The sequence below is a fragment of the Pezoporus flaviventris genome, unplaced genomic scaffold (genome assembly GCF_033815535.1).
Source record: "Pezoporus flaviventris isolate CSIRO_AGI_PZ_B2104156 unplaced genomic scaffold, CSIRO_AGI_Pfla_v1 ptg000013l, whole genome shotgun sequence".
NCBI classification, from domain to species: domain Eukaryota; kingdom Metazoa; phylum Chordata; class Aves; order Psittaciformes; family Psittacidae; genus Pezoporus; species Pezoporus flaviventris.
In genome coordinates, this window is record NW_026892561.1 from 15,981,934 (window position 1) to 16,007,118 (window position 25,185).

A 25,185-nucleotide genomic window follows, 5' to 3' on the forward strand; every position below is an offset into this window, starting at 1 on the left:
ACTTGTGCTTAGTCCCCTCTCTCACTTCACAGGTTTCAAATCATTCTTATTCCTTCCCCCATCAGATATTTCAAAGACTATTAACTCAGTGACAGATGACAAGCTCTGGCCTCTCACACCCTCCTTTCCCTACAAATACCTATCTTCATTTTCCTCACTATAACCATTGCTGATGCTTTTAACCTGCTGCCTCTATCTGCTCCGGGGGCTGCCATGATTTTTCCTCTTCTCTCCTCTGCAACGCCTATCCTTTGATGCCTTTCCTTCCAAAAGAACACTTATTTTGTTTCAGCATGCTGCTTCTCTGGGACAGATGCCTACTTTGTTTTTGAAAGAGCACCTGGCATGCTGTGCGCATAAACAGACAAGTAACTGGAGATCTGATATCAAGATTGCAGCAATGTTGACACACAGCAGACACAGAGAAGCTGTCTTATGACGAGCCATATAGGATGAATAATATAGGATCTTAAAAAAGTCACTAATGATCAAGAAGGCCACCCAAAGCCTTACCTTCTCACACCACGCAGCCTTTCGGTCAGTTACAAGCTTATGCAGTTGGTCACGGAGTGTCATTAGGTCTCTGGATAATCTGTCAATTTGCCCAGTCAGACTGTCAGCCCAGGGGCAGCACGAGGTCACCTTTGGCAGCTCACTTCCCTCTACATGAGTGTCCTGGGACTCACACATATTTCCCTCTTCAGCCATATTATCTAACACAGTTTCCTAGAAGAAAAGGAATAAAAGTTACTCTTCATCAGAAGCAGAAATGGTATGTCCCCCATCTTCCCAGTAATTCATAAGTAGAAATTCACCTCTGTCATCTCAGTATACAATTGCTCTACAATTTCAGAGTTATTTTAAGAGATAACCTCTCAGCTCACTTTAACATATATTTCTAAGTTAGCAGAAAACTTATGCTGCCAATCTAGCTTATTTTAGAAAGCACTGAATACTGTGAGATACTTCATGCTTTAGTGCAGTGAAGAGTAACACTCATGGGACAGAGATCATTATTGAGGAAGCTCTACATATGCTCCTTCCCCTCAAACTCTGAGGTTGGATGCATTTCTATGGTGTTTCGGAATGACCAGTAAGGAGATATATGCTTACACTGTTCAGGACAGCCCCATCTGGTACGTGGCACAGTGAGCTGTAACACCCACGAGATCACCTGTGCCCATGTAAAACTGCAAGTTGAAGAAGGCCAAGAAATCCCTGCTCCAGGCTCTGTCAGCTCTGCTTTGACCCTGAGCACCTACCTGGTTCTATAATTAATTTTGCAGCTGCCATCAGAGATAGCAACTGTTATTTGAAATACTAAAAAAGCCACCACCAAATAACTTCAGAGTCCTTGAAATGCATGCACCTGTATACACTGTGCGCACAGATTATGCAGAAACACAGTTTTCAAGCCAGGGTAGCACAGCATAACTAAAGGACCCAGGCCTCTTCACTCAAAGAGTATTAAATATCTATTTCCATATCGTTATTAAGAAGACACTAAATAGGAGAGGTCATAATCTCTTTTAAGGATATAATTTACATTCAAAATGATCTTTAGAAATTGGAGGAGTGATGTGAAACCAGTGAGGAGAAATTCAGCAGTTGAGCAGCATGATCTACACACAGGCAAGGAAAAACCAAATGCATAATTACTGGCTCAGCAGCCACACCGCTGGAAGAGACGTCAGAAAACCAGAAGTCACCAATGCTGCACTGTTAAAGTCAAGCACCATTTTAGATAGTATAAACACAAGTCTCTGTGATAGAAGAGCTCTGACTGTAACACTGATATATGGGGTGAGGCACCTGAAGTTAAACACAGACAAATGGGAGGGAAAGTCCCATATGAGAACAGCAACAGCCATCAAAAGTTTGATTGAATGGCCTACAAGGAGACATTGAGAGAACCAATTTTGTTAGCCTAGAAACAGGAACTGGGAACACAGTGACATGCTAACAGACTTCACTTATATAAAAGATTGCTATAAAGAGGATGGGAATATTTTTATTCCCCTCACCCCCTCTTTCTCTCTCTTCTCTGCAGGTAGGTTAAAAACTCTGGCTTCATGCACAGCAAGAGGTTTTTTTGGCTCATACAAGAAAAAAAATTTTAGATAACTAAGAATTGCAGAAGATATCCTACAAAACCTCCTTTCTTAGCGAGCATCAGAACTGTGAACTGCCATGAAGGAGCACTGACCCCAGCAACTGATGTTGACCAAAGGCCCAGCTCATGACAACACATATTTTGGACACCCACAGGCTAACAAACTGCATGGGATAAAACAAGGCTTTTGTTGTTGTTGTGTTTTTTGTTGTTTGCTTGGTGTTGTTTTTTTGTTGCTGTTGTTGTTAATTTGAAATTCACTGAATGACAGAATTTTAAAGAAACATTACTGCAGTCACTACATTTGCTGTAGTTATGTCTTGCTGTCACGCTCCTGCCTACAACCATCAGAAAGACCTGGCAGTAGCCATGCGACCACCATCCCAGCCATCATAGCAGCAATGTAAATCATGGGATAACTGGAAAGAGAAAACTACCGTATCGTCAAAGTACATCTCATCCCCTTATGTCCTACAGCATCCAGGAATAACCACCATCATCAGCAAAACAAAAGAAAAGAATTCAGCCTATTGAATTATTGAGAAAGAAGTGCTGGTTAGGTTTTTTGCAAGTATTTATTTAGGACTTAACTCCAGGAAGCACACTAACATTCCCAATACTCCCCACACTGTTCAACATGTCAGAGACAAACATTTTGGTGGATACACTGAAATGCCATAACATTTGCTGTTACATTTTGCCTATTTGGAGTCAGGCTTATGCTAGCATTGATGCTTTCCAAATAACCATAAATGACAGACATGTAAAGCAAAAAGCATGATAAAACTAATGCCAATTTGATTGGCTTTGCATTGGAATTACCCTTCAAGACAGTGATGTAATTTTACGTTCTTCTTTGCCTTGCTTTTAGTGTAGAACAAGGCATATGGGCAATTAACAGTCAGCTCACTGATTCTCAAAATTTTGTAAACTCATATGGCTAATGTGGTGCTCTGAAGAATTATTTTCAGCAGCTGTGAATGGGCAAAAGTCATAGAGAAAAGTGAGATGGATGGTACCGTTTACACTCACTTGAGAAATCTTCAGAAGCACAAAGAAAGGCTTATTGATTTTCTTGTGATCATTCAACACAGTTCAAGGTGAAATCGACAATGTCAACACCATTTGCCTAGGAAAAATGAAGCTGTTTCCAATATTAGCTGCTTGCAAGTTTAGTTGTTCTCAAGTCTGCAATAAAGCTTAGAGGCCCTCTTCTGAAAAGCCATTTACTTTTAAGAAAACGTACGATTGCTGTGTTTAAAAAACATTAAAGAGATGAAGATCAGACATTTTCATTTGTGTTAACTATATGAAATTCTGCCACTCTGTCTGCAATTCCTCAGCTTAGCTGAGTGAGTCTTATTGAAGAAAACAGACGAATGAAGGCAAACTAAGGAAACATGCCTTACTTTACCAAAAGTTTTTTCCTTTTTTTTCATATGCTGTTGAACAGTTGGTTTGCAGCATTTATTTCTGTGAAAAGGGGCCTTTGGAAGTGGTCAGCTATGACAGAATCAAGAAAGCTGCACCCATCAAAATCAGTATGATTCATTACCATCCACTGCCAATAAACTGGTTCCAGTTGCTTCCACTCCAGAAAGGCTTCTAGTTGCATGGTTTCAGACTCCAGAAGCTGTAATAGCTAGAGAAAAGGAGACAAAGGAAAGAAAATCAGGTAACATTGATCACCTGTGAACTAAATGAAATGTGTATTCGGTCTGAAGAACAAAAAGTGTCAGTGGTATACAGGAAACATTATGTTCCTTCACATAAACCTGTAAAACCAGCTGCAGAAACATGATGTTAAACACTTCTCCCAGCATCTCTGATTTGTTACTCACCTCAAATGTACAAACACCACCAGCTTTTCTATACATAAACGTGAGTTTCCGTATTGTTTTAAGGGATCAAAGAGCCATAACTGATATATTAAGGCCTAGATGCGTGGCCATCTTTAAATCTACACTTCCTGACTACCAAAATAAGCTATGTTTCTCCAACAGAATTTTTTCATCTATCCACTCACTCACATATATCAAGGCTGTACAGTCTGAACACCTTCTCTTCCAGGCCATGTACAGCCTTCTCTCAGCTAAAACTTACATAGTTGGCTTTGCTCCCTTACCTATAGACATCTCAGACCTCCAGTATCCCCCATCCTCTCTGCCTTTCCCCAAAAACTTTTCAGCCTTATTCAGATCACTCAAACTGAGATGATCTCCAATGCTCTAAAATAGTATGAAAGAACTCCCTTTAAAAATGTTATCTGTTCTATAAATTGTCTGATCTGCTGCATGAGAAATCCCTCCCTTTACCTAAGAGCACATAAAGGAGAGAGGTTATGTTCTAGGTGTACAAATTATAATTTTTTCATAAACATATACGTAACATGCTTGTATGCACACATGTATGAGGAAAGAGACATCCCAAGACTAAATATTTCCATATAAGTAAAACAAAAGTTCTTGGGGAAAATGACAGATGAACAAATTAGGTATAAATCAAGAGCTTACCAACTTTAACAATTTCAGTACTGGCCATATATTTGAAATGAAGAATTTTAACACCAATCTGACACCACAGGCAACTTTTTAAGATGACAAATAACAGTATATAGTTTCAAGGAGAATGGTAAGGACCAGATCAATACCGGTTAAACCCACCTCATACAGACAACTATCTTCTGCTAGCTTTGTTGGGTTTAGTTCTTACTACATAACAGGGAATTCAAGTAACTGCAAAGCATGAGTTGACTTTGCACTTTTATTCTGCAGATATAATTTTAAGATAAAGAAATCCAAGAAGGGAATGCACTTCGCAAGACTAACTGCTGGAAATTATGATCAGTTTGCTCTAAAACACTGCTGGAACCAAAATACAATTATTACACATTTGTTCACAGAACTAACACTTGGCATTATGCTTAATGACTCTGCTAGTTTCAAATTCAGCTGGTATATGAAAAGTGGAAGAAAGGGTTTCTGTCTCCTTTCTTTTACATAGGTATATCTACAGCACAAACAGCTTACATTATGGGATCTGATCCTGGCAATAAAACCCAGCCAAAAGGTTAATTAAATATTCAGGCAACAGCTAAGTTACTTGATTTTAAAGTAGCTTTGTAATGTGGTCATGAGCTCTGTGTGACTGCAGTATGAACGTGTCTTGTGACAGCTGAAAAGGGCTGAAGGTTGCAACGGGGAGCTTTTACATTTTAAGCCTTCAAAAACAAACAAAAAAATCTTCGTAAAAGCGTAGTCATCACCTTTAGTTTTAGTCTCACTAGAAAAGCTCCTGAATATTAAAAAAGCCATATGTCACTTGCTTTCATACCCACTGAAAGGAGATGATTCTGAAACTTCACCAAACCTGTAAATGATCTGTTGCAGTTAACTAACCTTACAGCAATCAAAGCTTTCTGAGCAGGCTCCTAACCTCAAGCCTTTCAGGATATTTTGCAATTTTTCCTCTTTTTCTTTTTTTCTCCACCCCCACCCCCCCACCCCGCTGTTCCTTCGATTACACAAAACTTGAACAGCTCATTTGAAAGGATTCATTTGACTCACCTACTGGTGGCATCCTCATCTTTCACTAAAGTATTACCACCCTCCGAAATATCAGGACATCAAGTGTGTGCTAAATTGCTTCAGCCATAAATCAGCAATGGGGCGACTATACCACTCATTCTAGGAGGCCAGTTTTTAACCTAGTTGAAGGACTTGAAGCACTGTTCCTGGACACCAACATCCTCTGCCATCTTTTATATGGGCCTTGCAAGACTCTGATGTTATTGCAGCAGAGAAAATAAAGCAGAACACAATAAAAACTATGTATTACAAATATCCTTGAGATACCTTAGCAAAAGCATAAACCAAATAAATGTTCAAGGCAGGGGCAGGGCAACGGATTGTATACCTGCATGCCATTCATGTGGTCACAAGGTCAGTCTCCACAAGACCTAGGGTGACAGGCTCTCACTACCTGCACTTACGAAATGAACATCTATCTGGATCAGTGAGTTTGAGGTTAATGGCGTACATTTTCTTAGGTCACTCACTGCAGTCACAGCACAGCCGGTATTTTAGCTGTGTTTGCAATAGTGGAAACTAAAGCCCAAATTGTACCTCTGCATTTTCCCCAAATACTGGGCTTTTCTCATTCATTTAACACGAACAACAGCTCACCCAGAGATGCTTTTATATGTGATAAGCAGTTCCACTCCTGCTGCTACATAAACATCTAAAAATGTGAGACGAACTCGCACACTGCAACTAAAGCTGCCTGCTCATTTTCAGTGACCTAAGGACCCAAGTACTGTCATGCCCCCTAATGAAATTTAGTGACTAATATTTGCAGAAAAGCATTAATTTTGTGTCATGAACAAAGCGAAGCAGGAAGTCAAAAATGTGCCTCACGTAGATATCTAAAAGTCATGCTTATACATAACGCATGAACATTGTCTTTCCCTCCTTCATTCTTCTGGAGGAAGTTATTGCTCTAAAATACTTACACTGAGATAAAAAGTAATGACAAATTCAAATCACTAATCTCTGTGGAGAAGTAATTCCATAATGAATGCTGAGAGCAAACACTCTGCAGTAACAACTTCTTTAAACCATTGTAAAGAAATCATCACTGGTGCAAACAATTTGCAAGCAACCGCCTTGCTACAGAGGCTAAACTGCTTAACGGAGCTGTCTCAGAGCAGGCTGCCACAAAACCTCAGAGTGATGCAGAAGAATGTGAACTCTAAAGAACAAGCTTTGCTTCCTCTGACATGTGGCTGTGATCTCCAAAGCGAAATATCAAGCATCCAACACAGCTCATGGACCTCAGAAAACTTTGGGAACTTCAGCTGCAAAAGTCCTAGGTGACCACATCTTCTAAATGATATTGGATACTCAACGAAAGGCCAAAGTTGAGTCCTCTATGATACCCACAAATCTAATGCACACCAAAATCATTATTTGAACATATTTTTAATTACTTTTTATGTTGAGACAGCAATCCTTTTCATATTTACTAGCATACTACTAAATTCATTAATGCCTGTAGACTGTTACAGAAATCAATATTTAATAATTTGCAGCATAATGCATCCTTTTCATAAGCTCAGTTCCAGAGAGCTCCCCGCAATGAGTATTTAATCTCCGATGCCCCTAGATCATAATTCAAGTACCATATCACTGGCAAAAGTATTTTTAATCAAAAATTGCTCTGCCTAAATATTCAGAAAATCATCCTACTGTTAAGACAAAAAACAGTCTTTCAGCAATAAATTATGTTTCTTGGCTCAGAGACAAAATACTGCTGATTCATCAACTATTCATGGATGACTGTAGATAGAAAACTTGCACTGGACTCCAGATCACCGCAAACCTCACTCTCAAGGCTTGAGACAGGCTTAGACAGGGGTGGCTTAGTGTGAAATCTTATATGGGGAAAGTATTAAGACTATTTCATACTTTCTTTGGTAGGAAATTACCCAACTGAAATTCTGGTAATCTGGATACAAGTTCTGAATATGTAACAACCAAAAAAATGCAAAGAAAGGAGTAAACACTCATGAAAAAGTTACACAGTTTACATTATCAGAAGTAAACCATAACTGGGATTAAGGCTTTAGAGACCTAACCAAGCACCAGATGAAATAAAATATTTACAACACAGCTACTATCAATACACAGCTCCCTTATAAAAAAGAAAACATCATTCCTTGACAAATGAGAGCCTCTTGGCAGGCTGGCTGTTAGGTGGGTGACATTTTGTTTCAAATGCCACATACTGCCCAAATTGCACATTAGCAGAGAAAAGTTTTGAGACCCCATCACAAAAAAAAAGCAAAGGAAATCTTGGTATCATAGACATCTCAGGCTGGGACAAAAAAGTAACACTGTAGGTGGACATGCTCAGTGCGCCAAGATTCAGTTCCACATTGTGATTTATTCAGAAGCAAAGCTAGTTTAAGACATTCCCATATACCTCTTGAAGCCTGAAGCAAAAATAAATAGGCCTGAAAACTAGAAAGTCACACTGGAGTAGTGTGAAGTACAAGCAGCTGAAGAGCAAAACCCAATAGACCAATAAGCAGCCTCTAGCCACAAGGCAAATAAAGAACTAAAGTAATTTCTCTGCCCGTGAAATATCACTGAGGGTTGAGACACAGCAGGAGAAATATGCTGCCACCCAACCATCACAAGGCAGGTGGATCAGAAAGGCTCCTTGATGACAAAAGTGCATGAGAACTTCTCCCACAAGCTATGGACCCCATAGGGACTTTCACTGAAACACTAGCAGGGATGAGGGAAGGTCCTCTGTAGCTCCAGAAGCAGGTATTTCTGTGTTCAGTGAACATCATCTTTTCTGGAATTGTAATGCTTTGGGTTTTGGGGGGCTTGGGGTTTGGTTTGGTTTGGTATTGTTGGTGGTGTTTTTTGTGCTACAAACTGTAAGGGAAAACATGATTTGGATCTTTTGCTGAAGACAAAATACATAAAATACAAACCACATCAGCTTTGGGTGAAGGAGTGTAATTCCAAATGCTTGGATGTGTGCAAAACCTCCAAACACCTAAAACAAAATCTGTAACTTTTCCACTTGCCAACACCAGTTTTATACCACTGCAGCTTTAACTTCAGTTCAGCTGTCTCAGTTTTACATTGCTGAGAACAGGGAATAAAACCACCAGTTAAAAACTTAAGTGACAAAAATCATCATTATAAAACATAAGTACTATTTGTGAAGGGATTTAGAAAACAGCTGTTTAAAATGAAACTGGAAGAAAATGGAATTAAAAGCAAACAAAATGAGGCATTTGGCACATAAAAATTGTACCACAGCTTTCACATTGATAAGCAATGAACTGGGATGTACTAACAATGACATTCACTTGCCAAACAACAGGTCAATGAATGGACCACTTTGCATTTTTCCTATAGAAATGGCACACATTAGAACAGGCAAAAAAGATCAGAAAAAAGAAGACTGAAGTGCAAGTTCATACTTTAACAGCCAAGATCAAGATGTATGAGAATGGAAAAGGTACACATTTTCTTCCCCAAAGGTACCACCAATTTTGGGTGCCTAACTTGGCATACCTAAAGAGACAAATTTTCAGGAAGTACTAAGTACCTTTAGCTGAATATATGCTCAATTATGCACATCCAATAGGTAACAAAATAAAAATCACAATTTACTTCAGAGGAATCCCAGCCAGAGGATTTCAAAGTAAAGCACCAAATCGTATCACAGTACTGCCTGACAGCTGTTCATACTGTACCGCCAACCAGAACCTCCATGTAGCTGATGTCCAAAGAAGACCATTATTCATCTGCCTTTATTCACACAGTTTCCGTACACAGAACAAAGTATTATCCATACTCAGGTTTTTTCCTCTTCTCCCCCCACCCTCCACACTTGCCCATTTTCCTATATTTTGAAAAGACCACAAAAACACACATAGAAATCAAGAGGAACAAGCAATTCCTGATTTGCTTTTTAAACTTATCTAAATTCAGAATTGATGCTATATTTCTGAACAGTACTAATATCCTGGTTTTCGTGTGTTTACACACTGGATGGTACTACATCATGAAGAAGTGATAGTCATATGAAGAGCATTTCCTTTTCTTTGGGTGTGTGCTATGACTACTAATTTCAGCAGGGGAAGTAACCCTTTAGGTTTTACCCTGTCCGCTTTATTATCCCATCCATCCTTGCCACCAGCTTATTAGATCCACCTACTGCGCGCTTTCTTGACATTCTGATTCGGCATTTGTCAGTGAAGAGAGACAAAAACAGTACCCTTACACCAAGCCAAAGAAAAGCCTGTATTGCAAACACCTACTAAGCCAAGGGGTTGGCCTTTTTTCTTCCCTTCAGATTTAGTACTTTCTCTTCAAAATATACTGTTATGTAGCACCAGTTGTACACTGGATGTCTTAAAACTCCTGTTAAGGGTATGGGTTCACCTGTTCTCAACTGAGTAGACCAACAGGCTGCCAGTCCCAGCCACCACACATAAGCCTCCCAAGCTTCCTTTTCCCTCAATGTCTGCTCTGTGCAAGAACAGGGGCTCAGAGGCATATGGCAACTATCTTCTAATGCAGACCTTCCCATATATGCCTGCCAGCTCCCTGCCACCTTCTTTGCCCACTGGCCTGTAAGGACTAGGTGATCCTTAACCTGGGGCTGGATAAGTAGTGACATACAGGGCTTCCCAGTTCTGTTTTAAGGGACAGCTTGTCAAGGACAGAGCTGCATGGCTTCACCTGCACTCCCAGGGCACCATCAGATGGACATAATGGCTAGGACTGGCTTGTACAGCATTCCACAGCAACAGAAACCCAACCTCTGAGCACTAACAATTATAAATGTTAAATAAAATTTAGCTCTCACCCAAAGACAGAAAAAGAAACATGAAGAAGAATGGCTTCCACCATTGTGAGACCCAACAGCACATATAATTATCAGAGATTTCATTCTAGTGAAACAATGAGTTTAAGAAGTTATTCGATATGGGATTAGTCTAAGCTTGCCAACTTGATATGAATATTTTCTCCCAATCTAGCTCTTCTTTGACAAGCCATCATAGCCTACCATGCATGCAGGTATTTCACACATTTTTAAATATGCATTATTGACTAGAGAAACTACTAATTTAAAGTCTGCTACAGTCTCCCTTGTGTCAATTAATTTCTCTCACTAGGCTCTTAACACAGTCCTTTAAATCAGCAACAAACATATTTTAAAAGAAGCACAAATCCGAAACCACCTGCAAAACATGAGTAACAGTTGATTGTATAACTCTATTTCCTTGGCTATTTAAAAAAAGAAAAACTACCTGCCAATAGAGCTAACATTATGGGCAAACTGCACACAAAGTTTAATTTTACGAGGCTATAAAAAAAAGCTTTACCTGTCTTCTCCCTATCTGAGCTGCATTCTCACCTCTGAAAAACAAGAGTTTAGCTCAGCTTTCCAGCAACAGTTCAGTTGTGACCATATGAATATGTGACCATATGAATTTAACTCTAGTTTGCTTCTTTAACTAGCATGAGGCTAGAGAATGAAACAGTCCTGTTTTGCTTGACTTTCTGAATGGGTGTGTCTTTTTGATGCAGTTGAGAATGCAGGACAACAGAGGTTGCAGTGAGGGATCACAAGATCGTCACAGCCTTCACCAACAGACGTATTTTGGCACTAGACTGACAAGCCTAAAGTCTCTTTTCCAATCAAAATGGGTAACTGATTTCTCTTTTAGATGAAAACAACAGTAAAGACTCCAAACGCAAAGATGCTCTGCACTCTCTATTGGCTACTGTCAGCTTCAAGGCACAACTGAAGAGATGGGTTATGAGTTTTAAAGCTCCTCACCTTAACATTTTTTCCCTGAGATTTAATTTGTTCCCTCAGGACCTAATTTCCCAGTTAAGATCCACTAGGTTGCACCACTGAAACCCTTTCAGACTCCAGCACAAGAGAATGGCAGCAAGTAAGCAACTCTCACTCTGAAGTCTCCTACCAAGGAAAGTTAAGAGGCAACATGACCAGGGTATTTCAACATGAATGTGGAAACAAGACACCTCGCACACCACGCATGCCCCTGCACATCAGCCTCAGCTGATAAATGGGAATTTTATCATTCAGCTCGCACACATCAGATATGATGCTGGTACAACTTTTTCTATAGCACTGTAAGGGACCACAGAGCCTGCCCAGCCTCCCTCTGTTGGCCCAGAGCATCACCTGAGCTGTGGCAGCTTGCTCCCACCACTGGGTTTGTTAGCACTTCCACAAAAAAAGGTTATCCAGTGCCAACTGATGACAAAGCACCTCAGCCTTGTCTCTACAACTTATTAATTCCAGCTGCATTGTCTCAGGTGGAATTATATTATAGTATGTCACTGTCGTTGTCACAGCATTCAAATTATGTTAAGTATGGCATAAAACAAGCAAAAGCACAAAAGCAGCAGTGAAACTCAGTATCATCCTATCAGTTTTTCTGTCACTGGCAACCACAACCAAGTGTTCATATCAGGCAAGCCATATAGTGCCATATATATCCACTGTGTTTCAGAAATAGCTTCCTTTCTTACGGTGTAGGAGACTAAGTAAGATATTGCTGCTACATAGTCCAACAATTTATGGAGTCCATGATGAACCACTGCATCATTTTTTCAAGGACCAAGAACTCTACGTGCTTGGTCAATAAAATGTGCTAAGTAATAACTCACCCCCCAAAAATGGTGATGGCAACTCCAGAATTGCAGCTCTGTTAACTCCCCTTTTTTTTTGTATGGCTAGGTTTAACTGAAGGCAATATTAATGACAAATTGCAGCCTAGGGAAATTTTCAGGTGAAGGTAATAATGCCATGAGGGAGAACGATTTGCTTTAGCGTAGCTATATAGTGCTGCTAGTTCTTCCAAAAGGACACTAATTGCAGCTAGAGACCACCTTGCTTAAAAACTATCTAAAGAAATACTTTAGCACTAAAACTGTCTGGAAAAACAAAATAAAGCATCCATCCCAAGAAGGGGGACTCGGAAGTGAAATCAGGTACAGAGTTCAACAACTACATGATTCATGACTGCATGACAAGCAAGTACTTGTCATCTGAAGATGCTCTCATACTAATTACCATCAGCCGACGAGAGAACCACATAGGTGGTAAGGGACCGCTAGAGGTCTCTAATCCAATCTCCTTCTGAAAGCAAAGCGCTCAGGGTTCTGTCCAGCAAGTCCTGAACATCAACAACAGAGATGTCACTCTTTCTCCAGTATCTAGTTCCACGTTTTGACCACCCTCATGGCAATTTTTCCCCCCTTGTATTTGGCCATAATTTCTCATGTTCCAGCCTCTGCCTGTCACCCTCCTCCTGTCTCAGTGCACCTCTGAGAAGAGCCTGGAGTGTGCTCCAGCCCCAACCACATCAGTGGCCTTCCTGGACTTGCTCCTGCATGACACTGTCTTTGCATTGGAGGGCCCAAACCAGACACCTTGCACTCAGTATCATGAGCACTAGACAGAGGGACAGGATTCCCTCCCTTTGCTCTGACAGCTGTGTTTCTGTTAGCAGGGCCCAGAGTGCAGTCAGCCTTTGCTGCTTGGGCAAACTGCTGACTCCTGCACAATTTGCTGTCATCCTGGACTCCCACGTATTTGTTTTGGTTTGTTTGGGTTTTTTTTGCAAAGCTACTTATTAAGCAGTCACCTTCCAGCCTGATGCAGGCCTTTGCAGTAGCCTTTATTAAGCTTCCTGAGGCTCATCTCAGTTCATTTCTTCAGCCCCTCCTGGTCCCCCTGAGTGGCAGCACTGCCCTCAAGTGTATTCAATTTGGTATTGTTCACACACTTGCTGGTGGTGTGCTCCATCCCATCATGCAAACCACAAATAAGATGTTAAACAGTACTGGCCCAGAAGCTGATCTCAGACACCACTAATGATCAGGCACCAATTTGAGTCCAGTGGCCCAAACAATTTTCTACTCACATTACAGCTCATTTATCCAACCCATCTCTAACCAGTTTGGCTATAAGGATTTTCCCTTAGTGTTATGTAAACACAGGCACATTCTCTGTCCTTGTCTTTCTCAAACTGCTTGAATGACATGTCTTTGCCTCCTTCTTGGATGGAATACTCCACACTGCTTTGAAAGGGAACCACAAGCAGGAGCTGAGGGGACTGCGGAGTGGAAAGTGTCTGTCCCAGAGCAGGTGGAACTGAACCAGCTGGTAACAGCAGGCATCAGATGAGCAGAAAACCGTCTGACACCACAGACAGTCGCAGGGAAGGAGAAACAGAGGAGATTGTTTTGATCATATTTATTCTTTGAGATTTAAAACAGTTTAACTCCTGCAGAGAAAGGCTTCTTTCTCTCTGCAGCATGAGGATAAGTCATTCCATATGTTTCTAACCTCTCCAACCTCCCATAGATGGTAATTCATACTTTCTCCTGTCATCAACTCCAAACACCCACCCTGACCCTCCAACTGCTTCTTGGCTCTGGACAGTCCCTGTACATCTTCCCAGCAGGATCTGGAAGCCAAACCCCACTGCTATCAGAAGGGAGGAAAACCTGCAACAGCAGCACAATAGGGATGACCAGGGAAGTAAGGAGAGGAATTCTGTTCCCAAGACAACTGGTGCAGTGCCTGCCCCAACAGGGAGACTGCTTTGTGAAACCATACAAAGCATACGAAGGTAAATCATTTCTATTTAACTATTTTTCAAAGCCATCCCTTCTAAAACTGACTTGAATCTGCCTTAGAAATAACAATATATATTATCTTGCACAATTTGATTGCTCTTGCTTCTACAGTGCACAGCTGGCCAGGCCCTTTCATTTTCTTAAGGATCAGAAACTCAGCTACAAGTAGACACTATCTAAAAGCAGCTTTGAAACCATTTGACCTCTAATTCTTCCTGATTTTACACAGATTACAAGGTTTGCATATGCTCTGCCCCATTTTTGCAAATAAGTACCTGATCTACCATTTCCAAGAGGTTTCAATAGCTACTATAGCAAACCATGTTTTATACGATAAATGTCAGCAAATGAACTGAAAACCAATTGCTGTGGTATTTCAGAAAGAAAATGACATGGCAGTTGAACAACTCCTTCTGTAGAGTGAATCATTAAAAAAATGCAGGAATTAAATTCTTTGTTCCTGCCATGCAGCATGGGTGGGCAGCACATGCTGTCACTGACAGTTTCTTTGCTTTCTTAGTGCTAATTCTTTCCTTGCAATGAAATGTGAGAAGAAAAAATGATACCTGAATCACTGAGAAGTTTTTGATTTCATTTTTAAAACGTTTCCTCAAGTAGCCAGTCTCCTACTCTACAGGCAATACATAATAACAACCAAATCACTCCATTTGCAAGACAGTATCCACTGCTACTCCAGTAATTGTGAGGAGGGGTTCCCATGTACACAGCTGGAAGAGAAAAATACAACAGCTTTTTCCATTTTCAATAATCTTCAACATACCAAGCTTCAAAGCAAGAGCCTTCTCCCCCAAAAAATCAACAATAATCCAATTACTACTGGATTTTAAAGGTGATCTAGGCAGTGCCACAAAGAGAACAAAAACTCTTTAATGTATTGAAGCATCCTCACACACAAGGAAACTGCAGGTTTCCCAGTATAGCTCATCCTCCCTGCAGGCTCTGAACCTCTACCTACCCCAGTGTAGCAGACTTCACTGTGCACAGTACCATGGAAGGCACTGCTCCCGGCATTGCACTATCAGAAGACCAAACCAGAGATTAACCAGAGACAAAGAATAAATCTTTCAACGAGCATAACCCATGGGGATTTAAAGCCAACTCTTGCTCCGTTGTTCAGCTTACCAATATCAGGGCACCAAGGGGAAAGCAGTCGTCTAGGACACGGCAGGACCCTCAGGCAGGGTCAAACAGCCAGCTCAGACCAGCCAAGTACCACAGATGCTCTCCTGACCCTGCTCATCATATAGCAGCACAGAGGCTATATTCTGTTTGAGCCTGCAGGTGCCCTTCATATTAAATCCGTTCTTACAAGCCTCCACTCTTTCTTGTTTGAACAACCACCATTAAAAATCGAGTATTCTGGATCACTCAGCTCCCTCGAGCTTTCTTGTGAGCCTGCAGGCCTCCCGCATTTAGGTGCTGGAGCCCCATGTATAATTCAGTATGTTATCAGATCTGCTCTTCTCTGCAATATTAATGTCAGCTCCCATGTTAGTTCTCACCAATCTGACTATGATGCATGTAAAACATCTAAAGTAACTGTGGCTGCAACAACACCACAATACATGAAGTAATTTAACGGGCTAGGGGGGAAGCATCGGCTTTGATGGGCAGTGTTATTCAGAGCTCATAGCAGTAAGTATGTTTTACACTTTTAATACACAATCCGGGAAGAGAACTGCTAAGGTTAGAAACTTAAGCATTCAAAGTTTAAAAGTGCCACAATTGAAGCTGTCTAAACAACACTAATTTGACCATCCCGTGTGTATAAGGTCTAGAATTATATGACCAAAATATTTCGCTCCAAAATCTGTCTCACCCAGGGCACGGAATGGCTGGTGCTCACCCCACAAGCTATTCCTTTTCCTTATAAATTGTATATTATTCTGTCTATTCTTCAGAGGAAAGCCACGGACTTATTTGCCATACATCACCCAAACCTCATTCGGAAGACAGAATTTTTATCTTCCACATAAACAAGTTCTCTTTCCTAATGACCCATGTGAGACGAAATGATAATATTATTGTCATTTTACAAATGGGAAATGAAAGCAGAGAGATGAAAGTGAAATGCTTCCATTTCTTGTGGTTGCATTAACTGGGAATTCCGAGACCTGATTTTCAGAGAATTTTAAAATTACCATAAAGCACTTCATGAATACACCCAGAAGACAGCACAACTCAACAGCTTGCAGAAATGCTTTATGTAGTTTTCACTGAGTTAGTTCCTGAGCCAATGTAGCTCCTTCAGCTGAGCACCTTGAGTGGAAGACACCAGGCAGCTGGCCCAGGCTGCATTAACACACACAACTCTACTGACTCTAGGATCCAGCCTAATGCTTCCGCAGAGCAATGTGCTGAAGGACCTATTATACTATCTGCGGTTAAATCTGACATTACTAAGTGATGCTGCCTGCATGCTCAAACTCTGTAGGAGATTCAAGCACAGGTCCCACCAAGTTCAGCACCAGCTGGGAATACTCAACATTTCCAGAAATCAAATCTCTGAGCATCAGATTGTTCACAAAGAACATGAACATCCCATTGGCAGCCCACCATGGAACGCCTAGCCGAAGTAACTTGCATTATTTAATGTGAGAACTGAAAGGCACAGGAGACTGCAGCTCTCCAGGACAAAGCTCTGCTATCTCAGCTATTAAGGTTTCCTCCTCTTCCAACAATTTGCCCACTAATACAACTACTTCTTCACCTTCCTCAACCATTTTCTTCACCACGGCTCTGACTCAGAAACAAGGCACTCTGCTCTCCATCTGATATAATGGTTCTGGGATAAAGTACCCTAATAAATATGCATTGCACTGCAACACCGTACTCCAATGTAGACAATTAATATCTTTGGTGTTTTTAGAAAGATACTTCTGAAATTCTTCCTGCAGCATCAGAGATGCCCAGGTGCCTGCAGAACCATAATCTCTAGAGGTACTAGATATGCTTCAGACTCTTGGGTCAACAGACAAACTAGCAGCAGTAGCAGGTTGTCCACCTGGACCATCGCTGAAAGGGGATGTTTTCCTGCAAGTAGGAAATTTCTCAGAATCCCACAAGGAGCAAGACAGTGCTTTAAGTCTTTAGACAGACTCATTTTCCCTGTTCTCAGCTCCCTATCCTAATTCTCCTCTCTGGTCTTGACGTCCCTGCCAATATTCAGCCTGTTCTGCCACAGCCTCTCTTTAATGCCTCACTCAAGTCTCTTTTCACCCAGATAGTCTGAATTCTTTCACATCATCAGAGCCACCTTGCTTCCCCCAATGCCCTCACGCAGGCCTCCTACCCAGGGATCTCTTCCAGCTTCTGACTTCACTGAACACAAGCCAGAGCAAAGAGGCCCACCACTGTCCATTCTATCCCTTGCCACTGCCTGTCTAGAGCCCCACTTCTGCTCCCAGCCTGCAGCTCCTATAACACAGTCACGTTTCCCATGTTCTTCAATGAATAATATTAGAATGGCTTAGTAAAAGCAAATTAAAGACAGGAACAGAGGAAAAGTTGAATACTTTAAAAGGGCAATGCATTTGCTATTTTTATTCAGTACCGTGGCAAGCATAATGATGCAAATTCAAAAAACATGTCATAATTGACCTTTTCAAAACATATGTGTCCATGGGCCTAACATACAATTCATTGGTGAACGCCGAAATTCATTAAAGGGCAGCAGTTCTAGAACTTCTTCTAATTTCATCATTAAAATACTTAAGATGTACTCAGCAGCAATCATCAATGAAAAATAAACTTGCTTAAAATGGGTAACAATTTTTATGCATTGGGTTAGAAAAACCCATGCCTTAAAAAAGTTCTGTAAAAGAAAAACAAATCTTGTTGCTACAAAATCTATCAGCTTACCTGCTGTTCTGAAAATTTAACAATGCCAGAATCCAAATATTCTGGTCATCTGAAGCCCTGTAAGCAGATTCATTAAGTGGTCAGGAGTCACTACAGCTTCAAACTAAGCTTGTTCTAGCAGTGCATAGAGTAAGTCTAAAAACCTCCTTGTGTTCCAGTCCTCTTGGGGCTTGGCTGTCTCTTCTGCCCTACTGCTCTGAGAATGGTGTCACAGCTCACACAGAGCCTGGCATAACACTCAGTAAAATGAATCTGCATGAAGATTTCTGTGGAGTCAAGACTCACCACAGAGGAATTTCAGACAGAAGATGCGCAGAAAAAACAAAACGAAACAAACCCCCCCACATTTTCACAAATCCTCACACGCCCTGACGCAATTACTCTTGAATTTTATGCTGTAGTATTTTTTAGGCAGGGTCCACTTGAAAAATTTCAAGTATTTTTTTTCCTTCCAAGAAACTGAAAGACAATGACAAACTGGCAAAGCTTCCCTTAATTAGAACTGTAGTTACAACACGAAATGCTGATCCTGTTCCATGACAGAAATGGCAAAACCGTGGCTTTAACCAAGGAAATGAAGCAATGAACATATAAAAAGCGGAGTGCCAGATCAAACAGAATTAGTTGCCAGAGCAGCGCAGAAGATAATGAACCTAGGCCAATTTATATCAATGAAGGCAGTTTGTCCTTGAAGCTCAAGGTCATTCTTTCAGAAAAGATGATTTTTTTTTTGTGGAATTTGCATGCAGTGCAAGCCTTTGCTTCCTGAATTCATCTTCTACACAACAGCATCACACACTATAGCATGAATGAGACTTTTTCTGTTGGTATCTACACTGAGAATCGTGTTGGTTCAATTGCTTTTTGTACAACAGATGAAAGGACATCATAAAATATCAATGGTCCCCTAGCAGGCTCTTTGAAATTCAAAGAAGGTTACATACCCTTCACCCCCACCATACAAGACCATAAGAGGGTTGATTCCAGAAATACTACAGGCTAGCACAGGTCTGTGTCAATCAATAAAGTGACACAGTGTCAAGCTTAGCAGCAGGATTTTAACTGTTTATTTTCATTTAGCGGCTGACTGCAGTGCCTGTCACCACCAGGAACATTCCATGAAGTACCAAACAACCAGGAAAAGGACACCAAATATCCCCTGAAACACAGCAGCTAGAATTATTCTGCCATAGGTACTCCATTTTCACCCAGGACGGTCAGCAACTTAGAATCCATTTCTGGAGATAATGCAATAGCATTGCAATTATTCAGTAACCGGCTGAATAACTTGTATTAGATAACAGGCTTCACTTTTGCTGCTCTGCCTTCACAGACATTCTAGGAGGTGGTGCTGTCACTAGAATGGAAATGGACCAAAAACTCTCACATGATGTTTGTGCCCTGAATATACTGGTTGATCTTACCATTTAACATGCCTATGCAGATAAAATACTTCAACAGATCAGGAAGACGTTATGCAAGAAGTGCACAAGCCCATATGTGCAGGCATATGATGCAAAGTAAAGACTCAAATTTCATGCAAAGTAACTAGAAAATGCATGTTCAATATTTCTGAAAACTCAAAGCCTATCAGCTCCCAATCTGAATGAACATGTTCTGAAAAGAACAAAGCTCTTTAGTGCTCTGCATGAATTAAAACCATGGGCTATTACTCACAGGGAATAAACCTGTTGTGTCACCCATCTCTAACAGCCATCTGGACACATGTTTTAAATGGAAACTGGCACAAGATTTAGGGTCCAGAATCAGCTTATCTTACAACTTGATCCTTTACCCCTTGAACGTCACAATAAGAAATTATGGAGTTCCATCTGACTGAAGGAAGCAAGACACGTACATTGGCTTCCTTCCATGACACATGAACAGCCCAGAAGGCAGAGCAGTGCTATGCCTGTACCATCCTATTCCATCCTACCCAATCCCTGCTACTTGGAGAGCTAAAGCTTACCTGAATTTTTTATGGGCATGGAATTGACCACACATTATATATGCAAAGGCAGACAATTTGCTTGCTCCTATTTACTTATTACCAAGGACCTTAGTTCCTTAAGCTAAATACATTTCCTTTAAAATGTGTTAATGGTCAATTTTTTTTCCCCAAAAAATTCCAATACAAAATTATTAGATATTGACATACAAGTTCTATAAATTTCTTTGCATGTCCATCTGGCAGACAGCTGCATTATTTATTTCCTGTCACACTCAGTAAATTGATCTACTGGCATTTAAAGGTGTCACCTTTACTCATTACAATTTTAATGTTAATCCTGCACTGCCAGCACTGTACCAATGACCCGAGTTCGGACTACAATTTTTAATCTCTGCTAATCACAGAACCTGTGAGACTGAGTTCCACATATAAAGCAGTATATGAAGAGGCAGAAGAAAACAAAGGAGTAGGCTGTTTTGCTTCAAAGTTCATTGATCTCTATATGGTAACAATTTGATGATGAAGTTAATTTAATGACTCTTAAGTGCAACACACAGTTTTTCAAGCTCAAGGTAAAACATCAGCTCTGGTGACACTGCTATGGGCTTCATAGACAAGAATGCGATTCACCAGGGGGAAATCATGTTTGACCAATCTCTTAGCCTTTTATGAGGAAATAACACGGTGGATGGATGATGGCAGAGCGGTGGATGTGGTCTACCTTGACTTCAGCAAAGCATTTGACACAGTCTCCCACAGCATCCTCACGGCTAAATTGAGGAAGTGTGGACTGGATGATCAGGTAGTGAGGTGGACTGTGAACTGGCTGAAGGAGAGAAGCCAGAGAGTTGTAGTCTATGGGGCTGAGTCTAGTTGGAGGCCTGTAACTAGTGGAGTGCCTCAAGGGTCAGTACTGGGACCGGTATTATTTAATATATTCATCAACAATTTAGATGAGGGAATTGAGTGTACTATCAGCAAGTTTGCTGATGACACTAAGCTGGGAGGAGTGGCTGACACGCCAGAAGGCTGTGCTGCCATCCAGCGAGACCTGGACAGGCTGGAGAGTTGGGCAGGGAATAACTGGATGAAATATAACAAGGGAAAGTGTAGAGTCCTGCATCTGGGCAGGAACAACCCCAGGTTCCAGTATAGGTTGGGAAACAACCTGTTAGAGAGCAGTGTAGGGGAGAGGGACCTGGGGGTCCTAGTGGACGACAGGATGACCATGAGCCGACACTGTGCCCTTGTGGCTAAGAAGGCCAATGGCATCCTGGGGTGTATTAGAAGGGGGGTGGTTAGTAGGTCGAGAGAGGTCCTCCTTCCCCTCTACTCTGCCCTGGTGAGACCCCATCTGGAATATTGTGTCCAGTTCTGGGCCCCTCAGTTCAAGAAGGACAGGGAGCTGCTGGAGAGAGTCCAGCGCAGAGCTACAAAGATGATTAAGGGAGTGGAGCATCTCCCTTATGAGGAAAGACTGAGGGAGCTGGGTCTCTATAGTTTGGAGAAGAGGAGACTGAGGGGTGACCTTATTAGTGTCTATAAATATATAAAGGGGGAGTGTCACGAGGATGGAGCCAGGCTCTACTCAGTGGCAAACAATGATAGGACAAGGGGTAATGGGTACAAACTGGAATACAAGAGGTTCCACTTAAACTTGAGAAGAAACTTCTTCTCAGTGAGGGTGACGGAACACTGGAACAGGCTGCCCAGGGAGGTTGTGGAGTCTCCTTCCCTGGAGACATTCAAAACCTGCCTGGACACATTCCTGTGTAACATTATCTAGGTGTTCCTGCTCCGGCAGGGGGATTGGACTAGATGATCTTTCGAGGTCCCTTCCAATCTCTAGCATACTGTGATACTGTGATACTGTGATATATTATCCTCAATTGATAAAAAACTACCCAATTGGTCACACATCACAACCACTGTCCTACAGTCACAAGAGGAATGTGAGAGATAGACCATACTGCCCTGGAAAATTTCAGGCAGATGTCACTTGCCCTCAGCCATATCTTCTGCATGCTCTCCCCAGTACACTTCCAAACCATTTTAGCAGTAGTGCTAGAGATCAGAACTCCATTTCTGCCCTAAGATACTTCAGGCTGGCAAGTAACAGCAGCCCTCCAGCCCCCCAGTTGACACAGAAAACTATTCAGAAACGAGCAGGACCACTGCAGCTTGGAAAACATAACAGAACACAAAATGTACAAGATGCTCTAGACTGTGTTGTAGCACACTTTTAAGTAATGAATGCAAGAGGTTTTCAAGAAAAGACAATGAACATCCAAGGCCATGCTCCCTAGCAATGCACAGGCTGTTGCACACTGCTATGCTGTAATTATCCCTGATTTGCACACTCTGGCACAGCCTTGCAGGCAAATGGCTTCATAACCATCTCCACTCACTGAGGCGCTTCTCATGAGAAAAAGGCCACCAGCATATCTTCTCAAGCAACACTCTGCAAACTAGGGACTGCTCAAAAAGACACAACAGTATTCTGGGAAAGAAAGGACATACACATAGAGGTCAAGAGCTAACACGGGCATGCACATGTACTTCAACTGGAAACTGAAGCCAGCTGGAATAATGTCACATCATATTCACTGACACCCCTGGGCAACACAGGAACTAAACTCAGCAGTGACCTGCAATTCACAGCCAAGCACATATAGATAAGCACAGCCAAGTCAAACTGCAGGAAAAGTTGAAATTTTTATCATGCCTCACTGGAGAAAAAATATAATTAAAACTATTATACTTGGAATGCTTCCAGCTCTATAAATCTGACAAAGACATTTATGATGATAAAAGAATAATAATGTCCAGGAAAATCCCTGTATATAAAAGCACTAAAAGAGTTTTAAATCAAAAATCCACGGGAAGAATGTTTTAATCATGTTAATGTGCAACTTTTATAGAAAAGGAGTAGCATGTCTTATTCCATTTCATAAACTGAAGTTTAACTTCACAGCTATCTGTATCCTATCACACTTTTCCTGTCAGACTAAACATCTCTTGGTTTATTACAGGTCAGAACAACTTATCTCCCAGGATATTCTTGATGACAATGAACCCTAGGCTTCAGCAGAAACAACCAAATGTCCTTTCTGTGATAGCTGATTTTTGACACTTCAATCCACTTTGCATTTCTAGCCTTTGAAGGATACCTAACATGAGAAGAAATTTGTAACACCATCCAACAACAGGGATGCATAACAGTAAGACATATTGATGTGCTTGCTCTTTTTATTGATCCATGCAGCAGGCTGTTATTTGAGGTAACATTAACAGAAATGTCACATTACTTAAGAGGAAAAAAAAATTATTTCACAGTTTTTGGAAAAAACATTTGGCAGAGTGCTGCCATCTGCACCAATATTTGAAAACCAATCTATTCAAATACGTATAATTTACTTTATCTTATCAAGATATTTCAAAATTAGAGGCTTTTTATTACATTTTTCCAAAGAAATATAATTTTGCATATTGAGTATGATATCCATCTGGAAAACTGACACTTGAAACAGACTTGCTTTTTCAAGTCCATACTACCTTGTTACAGCAGGCTTGTCATACATACTGAGCGTATGTCTTCTGGAGACTACTTTTGGGAAATAAGGGTAGGGGGAAACAAAAACTATAAAGATTACTCAAATGATGACAGTAAGAATTTTAAGACTCTCAAAAATATGCATACAGAAGTGTTGTGATGATTTCCTGCATTTTTTCCTGCTTATTTTAGAATCAGGCACAAGAGAGCAGCTTAGAGGAACCCCTTTTCTTTAACAGATTCAGAAGCTTCAAGTAGCTAAGAATTTCACAGCTGATTATGCTGACAAACAGTTCCAATTTTGGACCATTCCAAGCAGTAAGTGACATATGAAAAGAGTTTCACACACACATGCACTGGACCTGGAGAAGCCCATTTCGGATAGCACCTGTCAGAACCCAGAACTGGAGATGGAGATTGTGGCCACTCACAGTTTTAAGAAAACATCTCCTGCCACCCCACCTCTGTCTCTCTCATTGATCACCCTTGCTTGAAGGGGTATCCCTTATATCACGTATTTGCTGTTTAAGCCTAAGAAATGTAGAATGAAGACTCTACAGATTTTAACAAAGCAACACAGCTGCCCATTAAACCTTCATGACTATGGCACTTCACCTAACCACAATGTTTAAAATACAAAAAGATTCTTTCCATTTTATCCTGGGCCTCCAATGAACAGCACACCTGAAGCAGACATCCAGACAGGGAGCATCATGCAAGAAAGAAAACTGGAATAATTCATCAACAGTGCAGTCAAAACCAAATAGGCTTTACTGGAGTATCATTATACTTTACTGGAACAGATCAGTGACATGTTCAGGGTAAGGCTTTGGAGGAAGGTAGCTGTTAAGTTCTACACAGCCTGGAAGTTTCTAGTACCAGCACACCAGACCTTTCTGGACATTTGCTAAGCTCTGAAAGACTAACGTATATGCTTCAAAGGACTTTGCTGCTGTGTGTTCTGAGCTACAGAGCAAACCATAGGAGAGAGACTGTGAAGCACAAATTAGAAAGAAATTTCAAGCTGACTTAACAATTTGCTCTAGAAAACACTAATTTTCCAGGAAAATCTTCTAAATAGTTGAACCTTACCAAGAGGCAGGATGTGAACTGTTCATTCAAGTAATGCTCAGTAATGAAAGATTATCATGCACTGTACTTTAGGGGGTTGAACAAAAGACCATCTCCCATCTTCAAATCTACTTTTCTGAATTTCTTTGTGTGTGGTATTTACAATCTCTACTTCTGTTCTTAAGGCAGCAGCAGAAAGAGTATCTTCTTTGAGTAAACAGATTTGGACATGCTGCAGAAATTTGCCAACTATTGGTTTTGTCCAGGCTGAGCTTAAAATTTCAATCTTATTTCAGTTTCACACAGACTAAAATTTTTACAAACCAATTTGTAAAACAAATGTATTATGTTATATTAAAACAAACGAATTGTACTACTTGAAATTATAAAATGAAACATCTAT

General features: G+C 40.9%; 1 protein-coding gene across 1 annotated transcript in view; it reads right to left on the minus strand.

Annotated features, from left to right (window-relative positions):
- The window catches only part of TEDC1 (tubulin epsilon and delta complex 1), a 78,058-nt gene that overhangs the window by 23,868 nt on the left and 29,005 nt on the right, over nucleotides 1-25,185 (minus strand). Inside the window, exons 6-7 of the mRNA XM_061451796.1 lie at nucleotides 3,669-3,755; nucleotides 514-726 (exon numbers count right to left, since the gene is read on the minus strand). Of these exons, the coding sequence (XP_061307780.1) occupies nucleotides 514-726; nucleotides 3,669-3,755 (300 nt within the window). The remainder of the gene's footprint in view (nucleotides 1-513; nucleotides 727-3,668; nucleotides 3,756-25,185) is intronic.